An 18,959-nucleotide genomic window follows, 5' to 3' on the forward strand; every position below is an offset into this window, starting at 1 on the left:
AAAGAGGAAAAGATTTGAAGAAACAAGGCACCTCTTCACATTTGCAAAGTGATATCTTTGCCCATCCTTCATCACAGAAGCCTGTTTAAAACCAAACACAAAGATGGTAAATGTTGGTATAAGTGATCAGTCGTCACCATGCTCTTGCCCTGTGTACAATCACTAAAAGACACAGATTTGATAATATAATAAAATGACCTAAAACTTGTTAATGGGAAAGCTGGTAAATATATGATCGTTATGTGATGGCTAATATCCATCTGCTTATGTCCAAGAAGATAGACTAAATCATTCACTGTTGAATATAAACAACGTCAGCAGCTGTTTGGTTCTCTCCCATTTCCTCATCATGCTGTTAACAGGCAAAATACTACCTGCTGTCTCTTCTCCAGGCAGATACCCTGAAGCGAAAAAAAACTACAAGAAATATGAATAAACATTAGAATGTAAACAATGTCCGGCATCCAAGCTTTTTGGTTTAGTACTAATGCAACTGAAACAATTTTCTCTTCACTTTAATAGCAGGATGGTGCACTTATAATTAATGAGATTTCTTCAGTATTGTAATTTGAGATCTAAGTACGTTTGAAGAAAAAATATGTAAAAATGCAAAACAAAAAAAGAAGACAAAGAAATAAACAGACTGTTTTTTTTTCTTGCTATTTTTAATGATTTATTTAGAGGCTCTTCAAAGTTGTCAGCCTCGGCTTAAATCTAAGTTGAAGAAGAAGTTCCAGTGTGTGTTTGAGGGGATCGCTAAAGCAGGAAACCCAACCCTTCTGAATAAGATCTACACAGAGCTCTACATCACAGAGGGAGGGACTGCAGAGATCAGTGATGAACATGAGGTCAGACAGATTGAAACCGCATCCAGGAAATCAGATAAACCAGAAACAACAGTCAGACAAGAAGACATGTTTAAAGATTCACCTGGAAGAGATGAACCAATCAGAACAGTGCTGACAAATGGAGTGGCTGGCATTGGGAAAACAGTCTTAACACAGAAGTTCACTCTGGACTGGGCTGAAGACAAAGCCAACCAGGACATCCAGTTCATATTTCCATTCACTTTCAGAGAGCTGAATGTGCTGAAAGAGGAAAAGTTCAGCTTGGTGGAACTTGTTCATCACTTCTTTACTGAAACCAAAGAAGGAGGAATCAGCAGCATTGAAGACCTCCAGGTTGTGTTCATCTTTGATGGTCTGGATGAGTGTCGACTTCCTCTGGACTTCCACAAAACTACAATCCTGACTGACCCTTGCAAGTCCACCTCAGTGGATGTGCTGCTGATAAATCTCATCAGGGGGAAACTGCTTCCCTCTGCTCGCCTCTGGATAACCACACGACCTGCAGCAGCTAGTCAAATCCCTCCTGACTGTGTTTCCATGGTAACAGAGGTCAGAGGATTCACTGACCCACAGAAGGAGGAGTACTTCAGGAAGAGATTCAGAGATGAGGATCAGGCCAGCAGGATCATCTCCCACATCAAGACATCACGAAGTCTCCACATCATGTGCCACATCCCAGTCTTCTGCTGGATCACTGCTACAGTTCTGGAGGATGTGCTGAAAACCAGAAGGGGAGGACAGATGCCCAAGACCCTGACTGAGATGTACATCCACTTCCTGGTGGTTCAAGCCAAAGTGAAGAAGGTCAAGTATGATGAAGGAGCTGAGACAGATCCACACTGGACTCCAGAGAGCAGGAAGATGATTGATTCTCTGGGAAAACTGGCTTTTGATCAGCTGCAGAAAGGAAACTTGATCTTCTATGAATCAGACCTGGCAGAGTGTGGCATTAATATCAGAGCAGCCTCAGTATACTCAGGAGTGTTCACACAGATCTTTAAAGAGGAGAGTGGACTGTACCAGGACAAGGTGTTCTGCTTCATCCATCTGAGTGTTCAGGAGTTTCTGGCTGCTCTTCATGTCCATCTGACCTTCATCAACTCTGGAATTAATGTGCTGGAAGAACAAGCAACCTCCCAGAAGTCTGAAACGGGACAATCTACACTTAAGCACTTCCACCAGAGTGGTGTGGACAAGGCCTTACAGAGTCCAAATGGACACCTGGACTTGTTCCTCCGCTTCCTCCTGGGTCTTTCACTACAGAACAGTCAGATTCTCCTACGAGGAATGCTCACACAGACAGGAAGAAACTCACAGAGCAGTCAGGAAACAGTCCAGTACATCAAGAAGAAGCTCAGTGAGAATCTGTCTGCAGAGAAAAGCATCAATCTGTTCCACTGTCTGAATGAACTGAATGATCGTTCTCTAGTGGAGGAGATCCAACAGTGCCTGACATCAGGAAGTCTCTCCACGGAGAAACTTTCTCCTGCTCAGTGGTCAGCTCTGGTCTTCATTTTACTGTCATCAGAAAAAGATCTGGATGTGTTTGACCTGAAGAAATACTCTGCTTCAGAGGAGGCTCTTCTAAAACTCCTACCGGTGATCAAAGCCTCCAAAAAAGCTCTGTAAGTAAAAATGTACTCATCCTTTTATTTTTGAAATATTGATTCTACTTAACAAAAAAACAATCAAGTGAGCAATTTAAGCAATATAAACATCGTGATGGGTGCTGATCCATTAAAAAACCTTAAAAAATTCAAATGAATGATCATCTGCAAGCATATGATCCTTTTGAATTGTCAGAGCAGCAGAAATTATCAGCATTTCTGAGACATCTGTGGGTTTATCACTTATCAAAGTACCTTCCAGAACTGTTTTCTTTGTACCAAAAACTCATCTACCAGTCCGGTGTTCTGTTACTGTTTACTCTTCAGTTATCATTCATTTAATCTCTGGTGTTCTAAAGTAATTTCTCTGCATTAGTGCACTGCTCAGTTCAATATGGGAGTTAAGTTTTTTCTATATTATTATTCTTTATTGCGCTGGTTTCCAAACTAGGGTACGCCTACCCTCGGGGGTATGGGAGAGGCTGTAGGTGATACGTGGGACGGGGTAATTACCAATTCAAAAAGCCTAAATTTGCACTAATACAGTTTAATGTGGCTATTACATACATGTGTATATACCACCCTCTGGTGTTTAGCAAAACAATTGCCCTGACAAAATACATGGGTGCGACTTCCCCAATTGACTGACGCCTGACTGTTGAAGTTGCACTGTTGAAGAAATGGACAAATGGTTAACCAAAAGAAAATGCTCTGCCACCGAAACAGCGGCCACTACCACCAATCAGCTCATATCTGAAGATGCATTTGCCAGTGACCGCACAGGTGATTGTTCAACAATGTGTTTGTCAGATTGGGATGCCAGCACAAATGTATCTGTGGTTACTAGCCAAGTATCTAGCATAGAAGGAGACAGTCATGTGGAAAGTAATGAAGGGTCTGATGTGGAGCCTCAAAGTGGGAGAAAGCATGTCACCTCTGACTGTAACACAAAGAAGCGCAAATATGATGACAATTATATTTCACTGATGTTCACATGTATAAATACTGGGGATTTTCCCAGCCATAATGTGATAATTGTGCAAGTATTGTTTCACAACTCAATGAAACCTTCAGTATTGCACAGAGATTTAGAGACAAATCATCCCCATTTGAAAAATAAACCATGAGAACATTTTGAGCGACAGCTAAAATCACTTTAAACAAGTAAAAGCTGCATTCGAGTGCCGGATCCTATGAATAAAAACAGACCACAAGCATCTTATATGGTCAGTTTTAGAGTGGCTAAAAACAACAAACCCCACACTATTGTGGAGGACTGCATTCTCCCTGCTGCTTTAGATATGGTAGTGAGAATGTTGGGGGAAAAGGCAAAAAAGACAATACAGTCCATTCCCTGTCCATTACAGTCCCTCCATCATCCCTGTGCCCAAGAACAGCAAACCCTCATCCCTGAACGATTACCGGCCAGTTGCACTGACCTCGGTAGTAATGAAGGTGTTTGAGAGGCTGCTGAAGAACATCATCTCCTCCTCCATCCCAGACACCACAGATCCGCTGCAGTTCGCCTACAGATCCAACAGATCCACAGAGGATGCCATCGCCCACGTCCTACACACCACTCTCAGCCATGTGGACAAGAAACAGGGTAACTATGTGCGAATGCTGTTTGTTGATTACAGTTCAGCGTTTAACACAATAGTGCCCTGCAGACTGTTCACAAAGCTGAGGGATCTGGGACTTAACAGCCATCTGTGTGCATGGGTGTTGGACTTCCTCACTGGCAGAACTCAGGTGGTGAGGGTGGGCAGGTGCTTCTCCAACAGCATCACCATCAACACAGGAGCACCTCAGGGTTGTGTCCTCTCGCCACTGCTCTACTCCCTCTACACTTCAGACTGTGTGGCCACCCATGGCTCCAACACCATTGTGAAGTTTGCTGACGACACAGTGGTGTTGGGTGCCATCTCCAACAACGATGAGACGGCCTACATGGATGAAGTAAAGAATCTGGCATCGTGGTGCCAGGACAACCACCTCCAGCTGAACGTCAGCAAGACCAAGGAGCTGGTGGTGGACTTCAGAAGGGGTCAGCACAGAGACTACAAGCCCATTATCATCAATGGAGCTCCAGTGGAGAGGGTGCAGTCCTTCAAGTATCTTGGTGTCCACATCTCCTCAGACCTGACATGGGCTGCCCACATTTAGGTCCAGACCAAAAAGGCTAGGCAGTGCCTGTATCACCTACGACAACTGAGGAAGTTCAGGGTCTCTCCAAAGATCCTCAGGATTTTCTATACAGGTGCTGTGGAGAGCATCCTCACACAGAACATGACATCGTGGTTTGGGAACAGCTGTGTGAATGACCAAAAAGCTCTCCAGAGAGTGATCCGTACAGCAGAACGCTGCTGCAGGATTGCTCTCCCCCCGCTTCAGGACACCTACGCCAGGAGATGCCGGACTAGAGCAGCGCAGATACTGAAGGACCCGTCCCATCCTGGCAACAAACTGTTCCAACTTCTGCAATCTGGTAGAAGGTTCCGCATCTTCCGGGCAAGGACAGAGAGACTCAAGAGGAGCTTCTATCCCAAAGCCATCCGTGCCCTAAACACACACACCCGCCCTCTCACATCATCTATAATTGACTGAGTCAGGACTCTTCCAGACACTAAACCAAGGCACAATGTACATTTCAATTCCTTTAATTTTAAATATGTTTATATTGTCTATCCTGTAAAATAGTCAGATGTCTATTCATAATAATGTACAGAATTCACCTGCTTGCTGCCACTACTGCACATTCACCCAATGTATATACTATATATATATATATATATATATATATATATATATATATATATATATATATATATATATATATATATAAAACACCCAGCACGCCCCTGCGGGCGGTTTATCCTTCAAGCTCGGGTCCTCTACCAGAGGCCTGGGAGCTTGAGGGTCCTGCGCAGTATCTTAGCTGTTCCCAGGACTGCGCTCTTCTGGACAGAGATCTCCGATGTTATTCCCGGGATCTGCTGGAGCCACTCGCCTAGCTTGGGAGTCACCGCACCTAGTGCTCCGATTACCACGGGGACCACCGTTACCTTCACCCTCCACATCCTCTCGAGCTCTTCTCTGAGCCCTTGGTATTTCTCCAGCTTCTCGTGTTCCTTCTTCCTGATATTGCTGTCATTCGGAACCGCTACATCGATCACTACGGCCGTCTTCTTCTGTTTGTCTACCACCACTATGTCCGGTTGGTTAGCCACCACCATTTTGTCCGTCTGTATCTGGAAGTCCCACAGGATCTTAGCTCGGTCATTCTCCACCACCCTTGGGGGCATCTCCCATTTTGACCTCGGGACTTCCAGGTTATACTCAGCACAGATGGTCCTGTACACTATGCCGGCCACTTGGTTATGGCCACTTGGTTATATATATATATGTATATATATATAATGTTCTTCCTCTACACCCCCCCCCCCCCCCCCCAATTTTTTTGCACATGTTGAGGAGCGTGTCAGGCTACATTTCACTGTGTGTTATACTTGTATAACTATGCATGTGACAAATAGAGAACCTTGAATCCATCATCAAACAATGCTGTCTCATCAATGCAACATCAGAAAATGTTTTACAGCAGCTACTTCAGCACATACGCCACAGTGAATTTTACGCAATACAACTGAATGAGTCCACGGATGTGGCTCCTTGTATATTTGCACAACATTCATGAAGGAACCGTCAAGGAGAACATGCTGTTCTGTAAACCACTCGAAGAAAGGACAACTGCAGTAGATATTTTTCAAAAGCTGGACACATTTATGATCACACATGGACTCGTGTGGGACAGATGTGTTGGCATCTGCACTGATGGTGCATGGGCCATGACTGGGAGACAAAGAGGTGTGGTTTGTGTGTACAGGCAGTAGCGCCAGATGCTTCTTGGGTACACTGCAGCATCCAGAGAGGCTCTTGCTGCAAAGGGAATACCTGTCCGTCTGAAACATGTCTTGGACACCACTGTAAAAATTATTAACTTTTTGAACTCCCACTTATTTGCTGCATTGTGCAGTGAGATGGGCAGCGAGCCTGAAACTGTATTACTCCACACAGAGGTTTTCTTGCTCTCAAGAGGGAAAGTGCTGCCCTGTTTCTTTGAGCTGAGGGAAGAACGTAAAGTTTTCTTCAGTAACCATCCCTTTGAGCTGTCTGAACATTTGCATGATGTAGAGTACCTTACGTGCCTGGCTCATCTGTGTGATATATTTTCCCGTCTGAACGAACTCACTCTCGGATTACAAGGCATTTCTAAAACCATATTCATTGTTTATGATAAAGTTGTGGCCATGATAAAGAAGTTAAACCTTTGGAAGAACTGCATGGTCAAAAACAACACAGAAGCACACATTATCAAACAGTGTAAAGCATGACTGTAACATGCACCTTCAGGAGCTGGCGGCGCAGTTATGCTGATACTTCTCATTGACGGGCAGGTTAAATGATTGGATACATTACCCATTCACTTCCGTGCCTACTTCGTCATCAGTGTCTGAGCAGGAGAGCCTAATTCAGATCACCACAGATGGATCTCCTAAAAGACCCTGCGCACTGAACAGCCTGTAACTTATTTATATGCAAATACAGAAGTGTAATTAGGATTTTAAGGAAATTTAAATAGTTTCCTTCATTTTATGACTTAAGAGATTTCTAGTTAACCATAACTTCTAGTGGACTCCAATATATTAGTTTTTATTGTTTAGGTTGAACAAATGCCATAAATATAATCTTTCTGTATTTTTTCTTATTTTTTTGTAGGCTAAGCATCTGTGAACTTTCAGAGAGAAGCTGTAGAGCTCTGTCGTCAGTTCTCACCTCCCAGTCCTCAAGCCTGAGAGAGCTGGACCTGAGTAACAATAGCATGGAGGATTCCGGAGTGAAGCTTCTGTCTGAAGCAGTGGAGAGTCCACATTGTAAACTGAGAACTCTGAGGTCAGATCAAATATATTCATTTTTTTTCTTTTGGTCTTTTTTTTCAGCTGACAAAATTAAACAGTTAAAAATTTAGCCCATAAATGTCAGCTTTATGAATTGTTGTTTTTACATTAGTTTTAAGTGAAACTGTCACATTTTTAACCTGTTTAACCTCAGATGATAAGGATTCTTTAAAACACACTGCAAGTAAATAGCGCTAATTGTAGTAGTAAGTAGCTCCTTACTGAACCCTGATTACAGTTTAACAAGTGTTGTTTCATTGTTCATGTTTTAATTTTCAGACTGAGTCTTTGTAATCTCTCATTGAGAAGCTCTGACAGTCTTTCTGCTGGACTGCAGAATCTGAACTGCAAGCTGACTAGTCTGAGGTCAGATCAAGACATATTTTGTTTCTCAAAATTAACCAATTAAAGTCCATCCATTTTTTGTTGCATGTTATGAGGTTTCCTGAAGTATTACTGAAAAAAAAAGTGATTAAATATATGAAACATATTATTTATGCTCTTGATTAATTTTCAGACTGAGCGCCTGTAACCTCTCAGAGAGAAGCTATGAAGCTCTGTCCTCGTTCCTTAGCTCCCGGTCCTCTAGTCTGAGAGAGCTGGACCTGAGTAACAACAATGTGCACGATTCAGGAGTGAAGCTTCTGTCTGGCGCAGTGGAGACTCCACAATGTAGACTTAAAACTCTCAGGTCAGGATTCAAAAATGTTCATACACTGTCATTTAAAATCTATATTGTTGCACAAACAGCTAAGCTTAGCAATTGTTAAGTGACCTTTTATTTACCTTTGAGTGGATGATTCTACTCTGAAAAACAGTCATAACATTTTTTATAGTCACGTTTTGTTTTTGTTATCGTTTCTTTTTAGAAAATTACTTTATGAACTGATAAACTTGCATATATATAGCCATTATGTGTCTATGACATACCAATATCCTTTCATGCTGGTAGGACAAAAACTTCTAAATGACATGTTTAAGATTCTTATGGGCATTAATGATATAGAATTTTGGGAAACATTATAAAAATGTCTTCATAGAAATAATCAGTATAGGAGGTTATTGGTGATATTTATTCACTGTTTAATTTTAATTTGTACAACATAATGTTACATTTCTTAAAATTGAGATTTTTATTCTTTCTTAAAAAAACAGAAGTCTTTATTTCAGAGGAACTTCTGTCCACTAAACATAAAATCCCAATTTCTGACAGTATTCTGAAGTTTCTTGCAGTATTGATTGTACATTATACAATTACACACAAAAAAAAAAAACGAGAATTTTGAGCCTGACTTCATCATAAGAGGAAGATAGGACAGCTGAGTGAACTTCAGTGACTCAAAAAAGCAGAGAGAGAGAGAGAATTATCTCAAAAAACACCCATGGTTTGAAGGAGAAAATAAATCCTGCCCAAATATCAGTTCTAAGTCATATTAATACAGAAAGTATATTTTCGTTAGAAAGTAGGAAAAAACCTAAACATAATAAAGTTACTTAATTGTTATTCTAACCTTTCCCCTGCATTATGGGCAATGAAAAACTGATGGAATGTTTCATAAGACTGTAACCCATTTATTACAGGTGACCTATTTGTTAACAGTTCTCTCAAACTTTTTTTCACTTTCTTTTTTCTCCACTAACAATTTTGGTGTAAATATTTCATAAAGGGGAGAAAACAGTTTTTTGGGGTTTTTTTGGATTATTATTTTCAATTAATTAAAAAATAAGACTCATGGTAGGCATTACTGAAGCAGTTCCGACCATGGGTTTGACTTCCCCAAAATACCAGACCAGCTTTTGCTCCTCCCACAAAACAGCTTTAAACCTGTGTGGTTACCACAATAAATGTAGTAGTCTTCCCCAAGTATATTTCATTTTATATACAATGCAGTGCCTCTTCATTCTTCATATATCCATGCATGACATTTTGATAGACTTGGTTTCAGATTTTTTGCAGTTTATTGCTCTTGTTTAAGGTCTGAAGTCCTTGTACATGTAGCAACCCACTCGTTATACTGAGTCTAACCCTGCTTGCCTCAGTTTCGACTTACTAGTTGGGGTGTTGGGTTCTTTATAGCACAGATTCCACAAATGGTTGTCGTATGGACAGGAATCAGGGATACTAAGAGTAAACCCCTGCATAAACATTAAAGAAAGAATTGACCCCAGACCACTCTTTAGGACAGAAACTGAACATTTACTGAACATAAGGGTAGGACAGACAAAGTACAAAAACACACTTTTTTTTTTTTAACTCAAATGATATTACAGTTTCATTCAGTAAATGAAATATACTCTTTGAATACCCTTTAAAATGATATTAAGTCTTAGTGGTTAACTCACTGATACCTTATCAGAAATACGCTATGTAAATATACTAAATGCGCTATACTCACATATAGGCCCCCCGGCACACTGACATTCACACTCATTACAGGCCAGTTTGTCAGCTGGAAATCATTCTACAATTGGAACAGCAGTGTAGCTGGTGATATCTCAGCTCCAGAGTTTTACTGCCATCTCCCGTCAATTTAACTGTGATTAATATTTAGAATGGAAATTACACATGATGTGAAAAATTGCCACCTAGCAATTTTTAGTAGATTTCTTTAAGAAAAAAAGAGTTTAAAAAGGTATTTTAAGCAGTCTGACAAAATTTGCTATTACATATGTTTTGTTTTATAATGTCTAATAGGCTTTATACAGTTAAGTACAATCACGGCATGACAGAAAGACAAGCTTAATCTCTCTGTTAAAACAAATACTATACATGTATGCTCGAATAATAACAAACAGGTGAGATGTTAGAACGCTTTTATTTTAATTTTTAGTAGACAGTCAAGCGACATGCCAGGAGTCCGCTGTTCTCACCAGCTCTAATGAGCCTTGACCTTCCAGTCAGCCATTGAGCTGGTGGGCTAACAGACCTCTCCAAAAATATCAGAGCACTTTTGCAAATATGATAAATCGAGCAGATATTATAGGTCTACACAGCTACATTCTCATCTGAAAATATCTTAATAGTTTATTTTGTGTCACAGAAACAATAATATTTAAAACTTTTAGCTGCTCTTCTCCGCTATTGCTGTGTTTGAGTTTTGGACAAAAGTCCATAGGAATTATAAGTACTTACTGCGGAATTCCTATCCGGGCTACATCCAGTACATACACTTCTTTAAAAGCTCTCCACAGCAGTGCAAGGCAAAGCATGCAAACAGCAGGGTAGTCAGGGTACTCTCTCAACTAATCAGATAGCCCCTTAACCTACATCACATGGCTAATTTGCGTTCCTTTTCCTCTTTTAGCAGCACAAGGACCCAAAGACCTGACGTCTACTGAATCTCTTTATGTCTTTAATATTTCAACAAACAAAAGCAAGAAAATGCAAAATAAAAAATAAAATAAAAAATACGTACTGAACAAATCAATAGGATAATACATAATAAATAGTATTTGTTCATATATAATCTGTATTCATATGTAGCCTCTTGAAAACAATTTTGATATTTTTAAGCAATATTATACTTATTTTGGCCTTATTTACGCAATGCTATTAAGTAAGTGGGCTCTGGGTTCTTTTTTCAGTGTACTGTATAATTTAACTTACTTTTAATTCACTTGTCTGATTTGTAAAAGTAGTATTACCCACGAAAATGAACAGTAGTGATTAACAGTGCAGTAAATTACACCATACACAATGTAAAGTAGATCTTCGCAACAGTCCTTTAATTAGCCAAAATAATAAAACGGCATGTTTTAATATTCGGGCTAACCGAAAAACAGCAATATACTAACTGTACAATGAATCCCCACATACAGTGTAGACCACTGGTAATAGAAACAATTACTGACCCAAAAACTAAACATAAAGCTCGCACAAATACATCCTACTTTGCAGGCCTATGCTAATACTTGAGAATTTAGCAATCCAATAAGATCTCCAAACTAAAGTCTTTTCAGTAAAAGGGCAAAAAATGCGTCAACAAATGCGTTTGCGCTGACAAACACCTCCTTCATTTCCCCAGATTTGAAGGATGGGTCAGGTTCGTGGCCCAACCTATTTCAGAATTCATAACACGGCTCAGCCAGTTCCAGTTTCCGAATATGGTGTCAGCTACTTAGCTGTATTATTACTCTTTCTGGGTCACAAAATGAACTTTTAAGATATTTTCAGATGAGAATATCCATCCATCCATTTTCTGCTGCCGGGTTGTGGGGGCAGCAGCCCAAGCAGAGAAGCCCAGACCTCCCTCTCACCAGCCACCTCCTCCAGCTTGTGCGGGGGAACACCCAGGCATTCCCAGGCCAGTCGAGAGATATAATCTCTCCAGCATGTCCTGAGTCTGCCCCGGGGCCTCCTCCGGTGGGTCATGCCCAGAACACCTCACCCAGGAGGCACCCAGGAGGCATCCTTGTCACATGCCGAAACCACCTCAACTGGCTCCTTTCAATGTGAAGGAGCAGTGGCTCTACTGATCCTGGTCCTGCTTTTTCTCCTGATTGGCCGAACTTCTCACCCTATCTCTAAGGGAGATGCCAGCTAACCTTCGGAGGAAGCCCATTTCCGCCGCTTGTATCCGTGATCTTGATCTTTCGGTCGCTACCCACAGCTCATAACCATAGGTGAGGGTAGGGATGTAGATTGACCGATAAATTGAGAACTTCGCTTTTACACTCAGCTCTCGCTTCACCACAACAGCGTTTGCACCACTGCGGCCGCAGCACTAATCTGTCTGTCGATTTCCCGCTCCCTTCTCCCATCACTCATAAACAATACCCCAAGATACTTGAACTCCTCCACTTGGGGCAGGAACTTGTCCCTGACCCGGGTTGGGCACTCCACCTGGTCCTCAGCCGAAAGATGAAAATGTAGCTGTGTAAACTTCAAATATCTGTTCGATTTATTAAGACATCACATATTGGCAAAACTGCTCTGATGTTTTCGGAGAGACCTGTTATTCACCAGCTCGATAGCTGATCAGGAGGTCAAGGCCCACTAGAGCCGGCGAGAAAATCGGACTCCTGGCGTTTTCAGATCTGCCACGGTCTTTTGCTTCTTAGGTTAAAGATGACATATAAATCACTTAGATAACTTAAATATGTTGCTTGGCTTTTGGCTTATATTAAACAATGCACATATGTTTTTACTCATTTTACATGAATTTTGACTTTTTAATAAAATAAAGAAATTGAATAAATGAATTTATCTCTTTGCTATTCATAATCTTAGACTTTACTTATTTTTTACTATTTATGCATTTTTAAAATCTGGGTTATGTTATTAAATGTGTATATTCTCTGCACTTGTTATAGATGTTCACATGACCAATAAAAAATTGCCAAGTCCAAATTTCAAAAGGTGAATGTCATATTGACCTTCAGGTTGGGTTGTGGTTGGAAGTCCAAATTGTGGACCTAGTTTGGATGTCGTATAATATCCAGAATGGACCCAATGGGATCTGCATGTCTGTCCTATGTCCAGTGTTTAGTGGGTTATAATAACTAATAGAAGAAAGAAGAAAGGTTTTATTATATTGACCATACATACAATACACAAACTTCACGTTAGGGAGACAGGAATGTGTAATGTGTAACACAAAAGGGCAGATCAGGAGAAAAAAACAATTTCTGCTCCAACTTATCCCCAAAGTAGTTGGCATGAGGAGAAGACAAAAAAACTTCAGCACATAAAAAGCACAAATATCATCACATCATAACACCATAAACACACAAGACAAGCAATATGGGGGAGTATGCCAATGTGCAAAGCTGCATCTTGGACGCAGCTTTCTCGCTAATATTGTAGTGTGTTGCCTTACTCTGTTAACTTGAAGTGACTATTGTTGTCCATTGGGAATTGTCTCTTATAAATAAAGGTAAATGAAATTGAATGGATGGAAATTGAAAAATGTTATTGTATCTGACAAACAGAAAATCATAGCTCACAGATGGAGTGTTGTGTGTTTTCAGTCTGTCAGGCTGTTTGGTCACAGCAGACGGCTGTAGTTTTCTGGCCTCAGCTCTGAGCTCCAACCCCTCCCATTTGAAAGAGCTGGACCTGAGCTACAATCATCCAGGAGACTCAGGAATAAAGCTGCTCTCGGCTGGACTGAAGAATCCACGCTGGAGACTTAAGACTCTCAGGTATGGGGAAGAGTGTTTGATTGAACAGGAAGAGAGTACTTGAACATATTTATTCTGGATTCAGCTGTGAATGTAGAGAACAGTTAACATAAAACCTACGCTTAAGCTGAGAATGATTTTTGTTGAACAAAATGTGCTTTGCTGATAATCATCCACAGCAGTTCACTTAGTATAGTGTTGTTAGCTACCGTGCTGTTAAATCTTTGTATATATAAATAAAATATTCAAGGATCAGTGTTTGTTGCCTTCTTCACATATTTAGGTTTGTATTACCACAGTCAGAGATCCTGCTGTTGTTCATTTTATTATTTTTAACATTGTATGCTAGCCAACAACAGTCGCAATTAAATTTTTATTGTTATATTTTGATGGAATAGAATATATATTTGAAAATGAATGATTTTCTAATTCTCTGTTTGTCTTCATTAAGTTGTCAGTAATCAGACAATAACTCAGACTGGAAGTAATCTTAATGACATATGATTTTTCCTCTCCCCTCCTCCTTCCAGGTTGGAGCCTGCTGGAGTCCGATGGTTAAAACCAGGTCTGAGGAAGTGTAAGTGTGTTTTTAATGTGATTTATTAAAACAAAGCAGTACACATCCAACCATCTTCTGTCAGGATGCCCGGCTTGTTGACCCAGTGTTTCCAGTTAAGCTTTGTCACCATTGAGTTTTCTATCCCCGTTTCCTGTTTTACTGTCTTAGTTATCTTTCTGTGTGCATTATGTTCTGTTCCACTTCCTATGTATTGTTAGTTAGATTAAGTTCAGCTATGTACTTACGTGTTTCTTATCATCCCCATTATCCAGTGTATTTAATCCGTCAGTTCTCCTCAGTTCCCTGTCTTGTCACAGTCTAATCCATGTGTGTGTTACCCAGTTCAGTTTAAGTCAGCTTATGTTCTGTCCATCCATTCCTTACAATATGCACCATCTACTTCCCCAATCTGCCAGCGAGTCCTGCATTTAGGTCCCCTCTTCTCTCTCACCACACCACACCACGATGCTGATAGAATGACGAGACTCGTGCTGCGAAGACATGATATGAACCCAGTGGACTTCGAATTATACCAGTGGCAGCAGGCAGCATTCTTCTTTCTGGAAAGAGAGCTGGGGGTTAATCTGTGGCTTATGCTCCAACATGAGCATGTCTTTGAGGGGATTCATCTGGCTCTGGAGAGTCCTTGAAGGCACTGCAGTCCTCCACCTGCTGCCTCACCTGCACGCGAGCCTTAGCCATGGGAAATAGGCGCCAACCGCTGATCTCCGGCTGCTCGGTCCTCATGCGTCCACCTACTGCCTCATTCACTAGCAGTCCCACCTTGTCGTGTCAAAGCGGTTCCGCCTCCCATCTCATCCTGATGGAGGTTACATCATTCAGCAGGTCTGTTGTTTCAGCCAAAGCTCCCGCTGCTGCTGCTGCCGCTGCTCTCGCAAGCTGCAATATCTGGTGGTGAGTGAGTCAGACATTTTTCTTCATTTTCACCATGAGCCAAAGACTCCTCCTCACCATAGACCAAATACCATTTCTTCTACTAAAAAAGCCAGTGATTAGTTATTGTCAACCTATGGTGGACTGTCAAAAAAAATGTCATTACCACCCTGCACCCATAAAAACTTTTTCCCTTTTTGGCTTCACAAAGGACATTCTTAAGTCCAGATCTGATCACTTCTCTCGTCCTGTCTCCATGCCAAGACCTGTCTCCCAGCCCCAAGACCTGTCTCTCAGCCTGCTCCTGTTCGCAGTGCCGTTAGGGCCCAGCCAGTCCCTGTACCACTCCCCGGGCAGATAGCACTCAGCATTTCCTTGCACCCTTGCCAGTTCCTCAGGTAGGGGCAACTGACGTCCAGCCGTCACCCATTCCCATGCCTGCTCCCAGGGCAAGGACAGCTGAGACCCAGTCCACTCCAGCACCCATACCTGTTCCCCGTGCTTGGGTGACTGGTGTCCAGCCAGCTCCTGCACCTGTCCCTGCACTGAAGCCACTCAACCCATCCCTGCATCCATACTTGTTTCTCGAGTTGGGACGGCTAGGGTCTGGCCAATTCCTCCACCTGTTCCGGTGCCAAGTCTCCACCAGAGGTTTCCCACCTGCGGGTCCTGCTTTTTCTCCACTAGAGAGCTTTGCCAAATCACGCCACCAGCAACCTTCCCACCTGTTAGAGGTGTCCCATCACCTGGTCCACAGTGGAGCATCGCGGGTGCTGCCGCTGGCCACACAACCACCCACCTGAACTGATTTGTCTTTGGCACTGGCCACACAGTTGCCCACTCGAACTGATTCATCTTACGTGCTGTCCATGCGGTCATCCACCCAAATTGAGTCATCTTAGCAACTGGTCACGCGGCCGCCCACCAAAACTCATTTATTTTCAACTCATTATCCAGTATATTTAAGTCATCGGTTTTCCTCAGTTACTTGTCTTGTCCTCTAATCTGCATGTGTGTTTTCTGGTTCAGTTCAGTCTACCAGTCATTCAGTTTCAGTCAGTTTATGTTCTGTCCGTCCAGTCCTTGCAATAAACACCATCCACATCGTCAATCTGCCTGCAAGTCCTGCATTTGGGTTCTCTCTTCTCTCTCACCACACCACAACACTGACATCTTCAAACTGTCACATCACTGATTTACATCTCCGATGTCAGTAGTCATCATCAAAGTGTTAATCAATGAACAGATGATGGATCCATAACTGCAGTTGGATTGTGTTTCTTCTCTCCATCAGATTCCTGTCAACTCACAATCGACACAAGCACAGTAAATAGAAACCTCAAACTGTCTGACAACAACAGGAAGGTGACACATAATATTATGGAGGTTCAGTCATATCCTGATCATCCAGACAGATTTGATGTTTGGCCTCAGCTGCTATGTAGTAATGAACTGACTGGTCGCTGTTACTGGGAGGTCGAGTGGAAGGGAAACATTTCTATATCAGTGAGTTACAGAAGAATCGGAAGGAAAGGAAACAATGATGACTGTTGGTTTGGACTCAATGATCATTCCTGGAGTCTGCACTGCACTGATGGTGGTCCTCAGTTTGTCTGTCACAATTGCAGATCCACAACCATCCCCCCCTCCTCTTCCTACTCCTCCTCTGTCTCTAACAGAGTAGCAGTGTATGTGGACTGTCCTGCTGGCACTATGTCCTTCTACAGAGTCTCGTCTGGCACTCTGATCCGCCTCCACACCTTCAACACCACATTCACTGAACCTGTTTATCCTGGATTTTTATTGTCTTTTCATGGTGCCTCAGTGTGTCTGTGCTGAGTTGAGTATAAAGAGTGTCCTCCTGTTAGAGAAATACTCTACGCATTTTAAGGTTAATGGATTCAATGAGTTGATGTTTTAAACTGTTCTAAATGATTCCTTGTAAACTTCTTCCTCTTCACTCCTTTAAAGATGGAAGCTACAATTATTCAAGGATCCATTCTTAGGAATATTTTAATGTGCCTGAATAGCACTGCATATGCTGTGTTTCACTTTAGTTTGAATGAAACATGAAATCTATCACAAAGGGCCCTGGAGTAGAATCTGGTGGATTTTGGTAATATACATTAGATTTGTTTTGATGCTAATTTTTTTTAAGCTGTTTCATTGTTATGATTTCAGATCTGAATTTTATAAAATGCTGCATCAAAAACAAAGACAGATGTGTTTGTCCACAAATGACAACTACCTCCAAAAGCACCTTTTAAACAACCTTCTGTATTTTGAATACATTGCTCAGTTTGAGCTGATGTTTGATATCATTACTATTTTTCATGACTTTTTCAATCACTATCATATTTTACTGTTTCTATTTGAATTTTAGCTTAGAGCTTATTTTTATTGTATGCATATCTCTAATGCAGCCACAGCAAAACAGCTGCCGGATGTCATGATCCTGGGTCTGGTGACCCAGTGCTTGTGTTTTGATTATTTATTAATATTTAATCTTCTTTGATTTAATGTTTTTCATAGTTTAGTCTTTTGTATTTCTAGCTTCCTAAGGCTACACTAATCCGGATAAATTTTAAAACATTTTTGGCTAAAAACACTACGCGTCCACACTAGTGTTTTTAATCATTTCCGATCAGTTGTTCGTCAACACTGAAACACCTGAAACGCTTATGTTACTGTTTTGCGCATGAGTGAAATGTAAGATGATTCAACCTGCGTTATTTCTGTCTGCCGTTTATTTACTTTCCGGCTATTCATCGCAAAACATCGCACCAAAATGTTGAGGAAAAGCACAGAGTTTTTTAAATGGACTAATAATGAGATGTAGTTGTTGCTGTGAGTAACACAAAAGTACAAAGTTGCAAAACTGATTGAAAATTAAAGAATTTGAAGAAAAGCTATCTGAAGCATGTACAAACTGATATTAATTAATCTTTAATAGGGTTGTCAAAATTGAGAGCAAACAAAACAACTACTGTATAATGCTCTCTACTATCTTAGTTTAATTAGTCACATGACTGCATCACATGACTAAAATGCGTCATTGTTTCCGAAAGCCAGTGGTTACGCTGTCCACACTGCGACAGCGTTTTCAAATGTATCCGCTTTGGAGAAAGGTTTCAAAAAGTTTTCCTTGACCAAAAACGCCATCTCAGTGTGGACGGAAGGCCAAAACAGAGAGAAAAAGAGTCTTTTTCAAACGAAAATGTATTAGTGTGGACATGACCTAAGTTATTTAGTATTTTGTGATTTCTAGTTCTTAGGTTTTGTTCCTGTGCCTTCCATGGTTTGTGTGTTATGTCTCTAGTGTAGGTTTAGTTCTTTCTCCATGTTTATTCCCAGTTCTGTATCTCAGTGTGAATTACACATATATATTTTATTGTGATAGTTCTGTTTCCCGTGTGATGGTATTCTGTTTGTATGCCATCGGAGTGCCATATGGCTGAGCACACACGGTCTGGGTTCAAGTCTAACCCACGACCCTTTGCTGCACGCCTTCCCCTCTGTCTCTCCTCCACTTTCCTGTCACTCTTCACTGCACATCTATTTGATAAAGGATGAAAAAATGTTGAAGGGCTTGGGTAACTGTTCATTTCATTATATTTTGAAAATGGGAAGCAGGCGCAGTAATTAATAGAAATGTGCACACATTCATGGAAATGCAAAATATATGTCAATAACAGTTTGTACAACTCTGATGAGCCGTGGTATGACCACCTTTATTCTTCAACACAGCCTGAAATTTCTTAGGCAGGTTTCTTGTAATTTTTTAAAGTAGTCTTCCGGAATAGTTCTCCAGGATTTGTGAATGACATTCTGCTCCACCGTGTTTTACAAATGGCTGTAGACATTCACTGTTGATCCTCTCTCTTGACTTCCACACATACTGATAGTGATTTATGTGTTTTCATCACTCCATCAGACCTGTTGCCACCTGTTGATTTTGACACAGAGTTCC

General features: G+C 41.2%; 1 protein-coding gene across 2 annotated transcripts in view; it reads left to right on the top strand.

The window, feature by feature from the left end:
- LOC113015943 (NLR family CARD domain-containing protein 3-like) overlaps window positions 1-18,574 on the top strand; it is a 30,831-nt gene extending 12,257 nt beyond the window's left edge. For both annotated transcript variants that reach the window (XM_080297631.1, XM_026158330.2), the window contains exons 4-10: window positions 682-2,473; window positions 7,235-7,408; window positions 7,693-7,779; window positions 7,931-8,104; window positions 13,384-13,557; window positions 14,067-14,113; window positions 16,284-18,574. In XM_080297631.1, the coding sequence (XP_080153757.1) occupies window positions 682-2,473; window positions 7,235-7,408; window positions 7,693-7,779; window positions 7,931-8,104; window positions 13,384-13,557; window positions 14,067-14,113; window positions 16,284-16,828 (2,993 nt within the window). In that variant the 3' untranslated portion in view covers window positions 16,829-18,574. The remainder of the gene's footprint in view (window positions 1-681; window positions 2,474-7,234; window positions 7,409-7,692; window positions 7,780-7,930; window positions 8,105-13,383; window positions 13,558-14,066; window positions 14,114-16,283) is intronic.
- Window positions 18,575-18,959: the final 385 nt, after the last annotated feature.

The sequence above is a fragment of the Astatotilapia calliptera genome, chromosome 23 (assembly GCF_964374335.1).
Source record: "Astatotilapia calliptera chromosome 23, fAstCal68.1, whole genome shotgun sequence".
Classification (NCBI taxonomy): Eukaryota; Metazoa; Chordata; class Actinopteri; order Cichliformes; family Cichlidae; genus Astatotilapia; species Astatotilapia calliptera.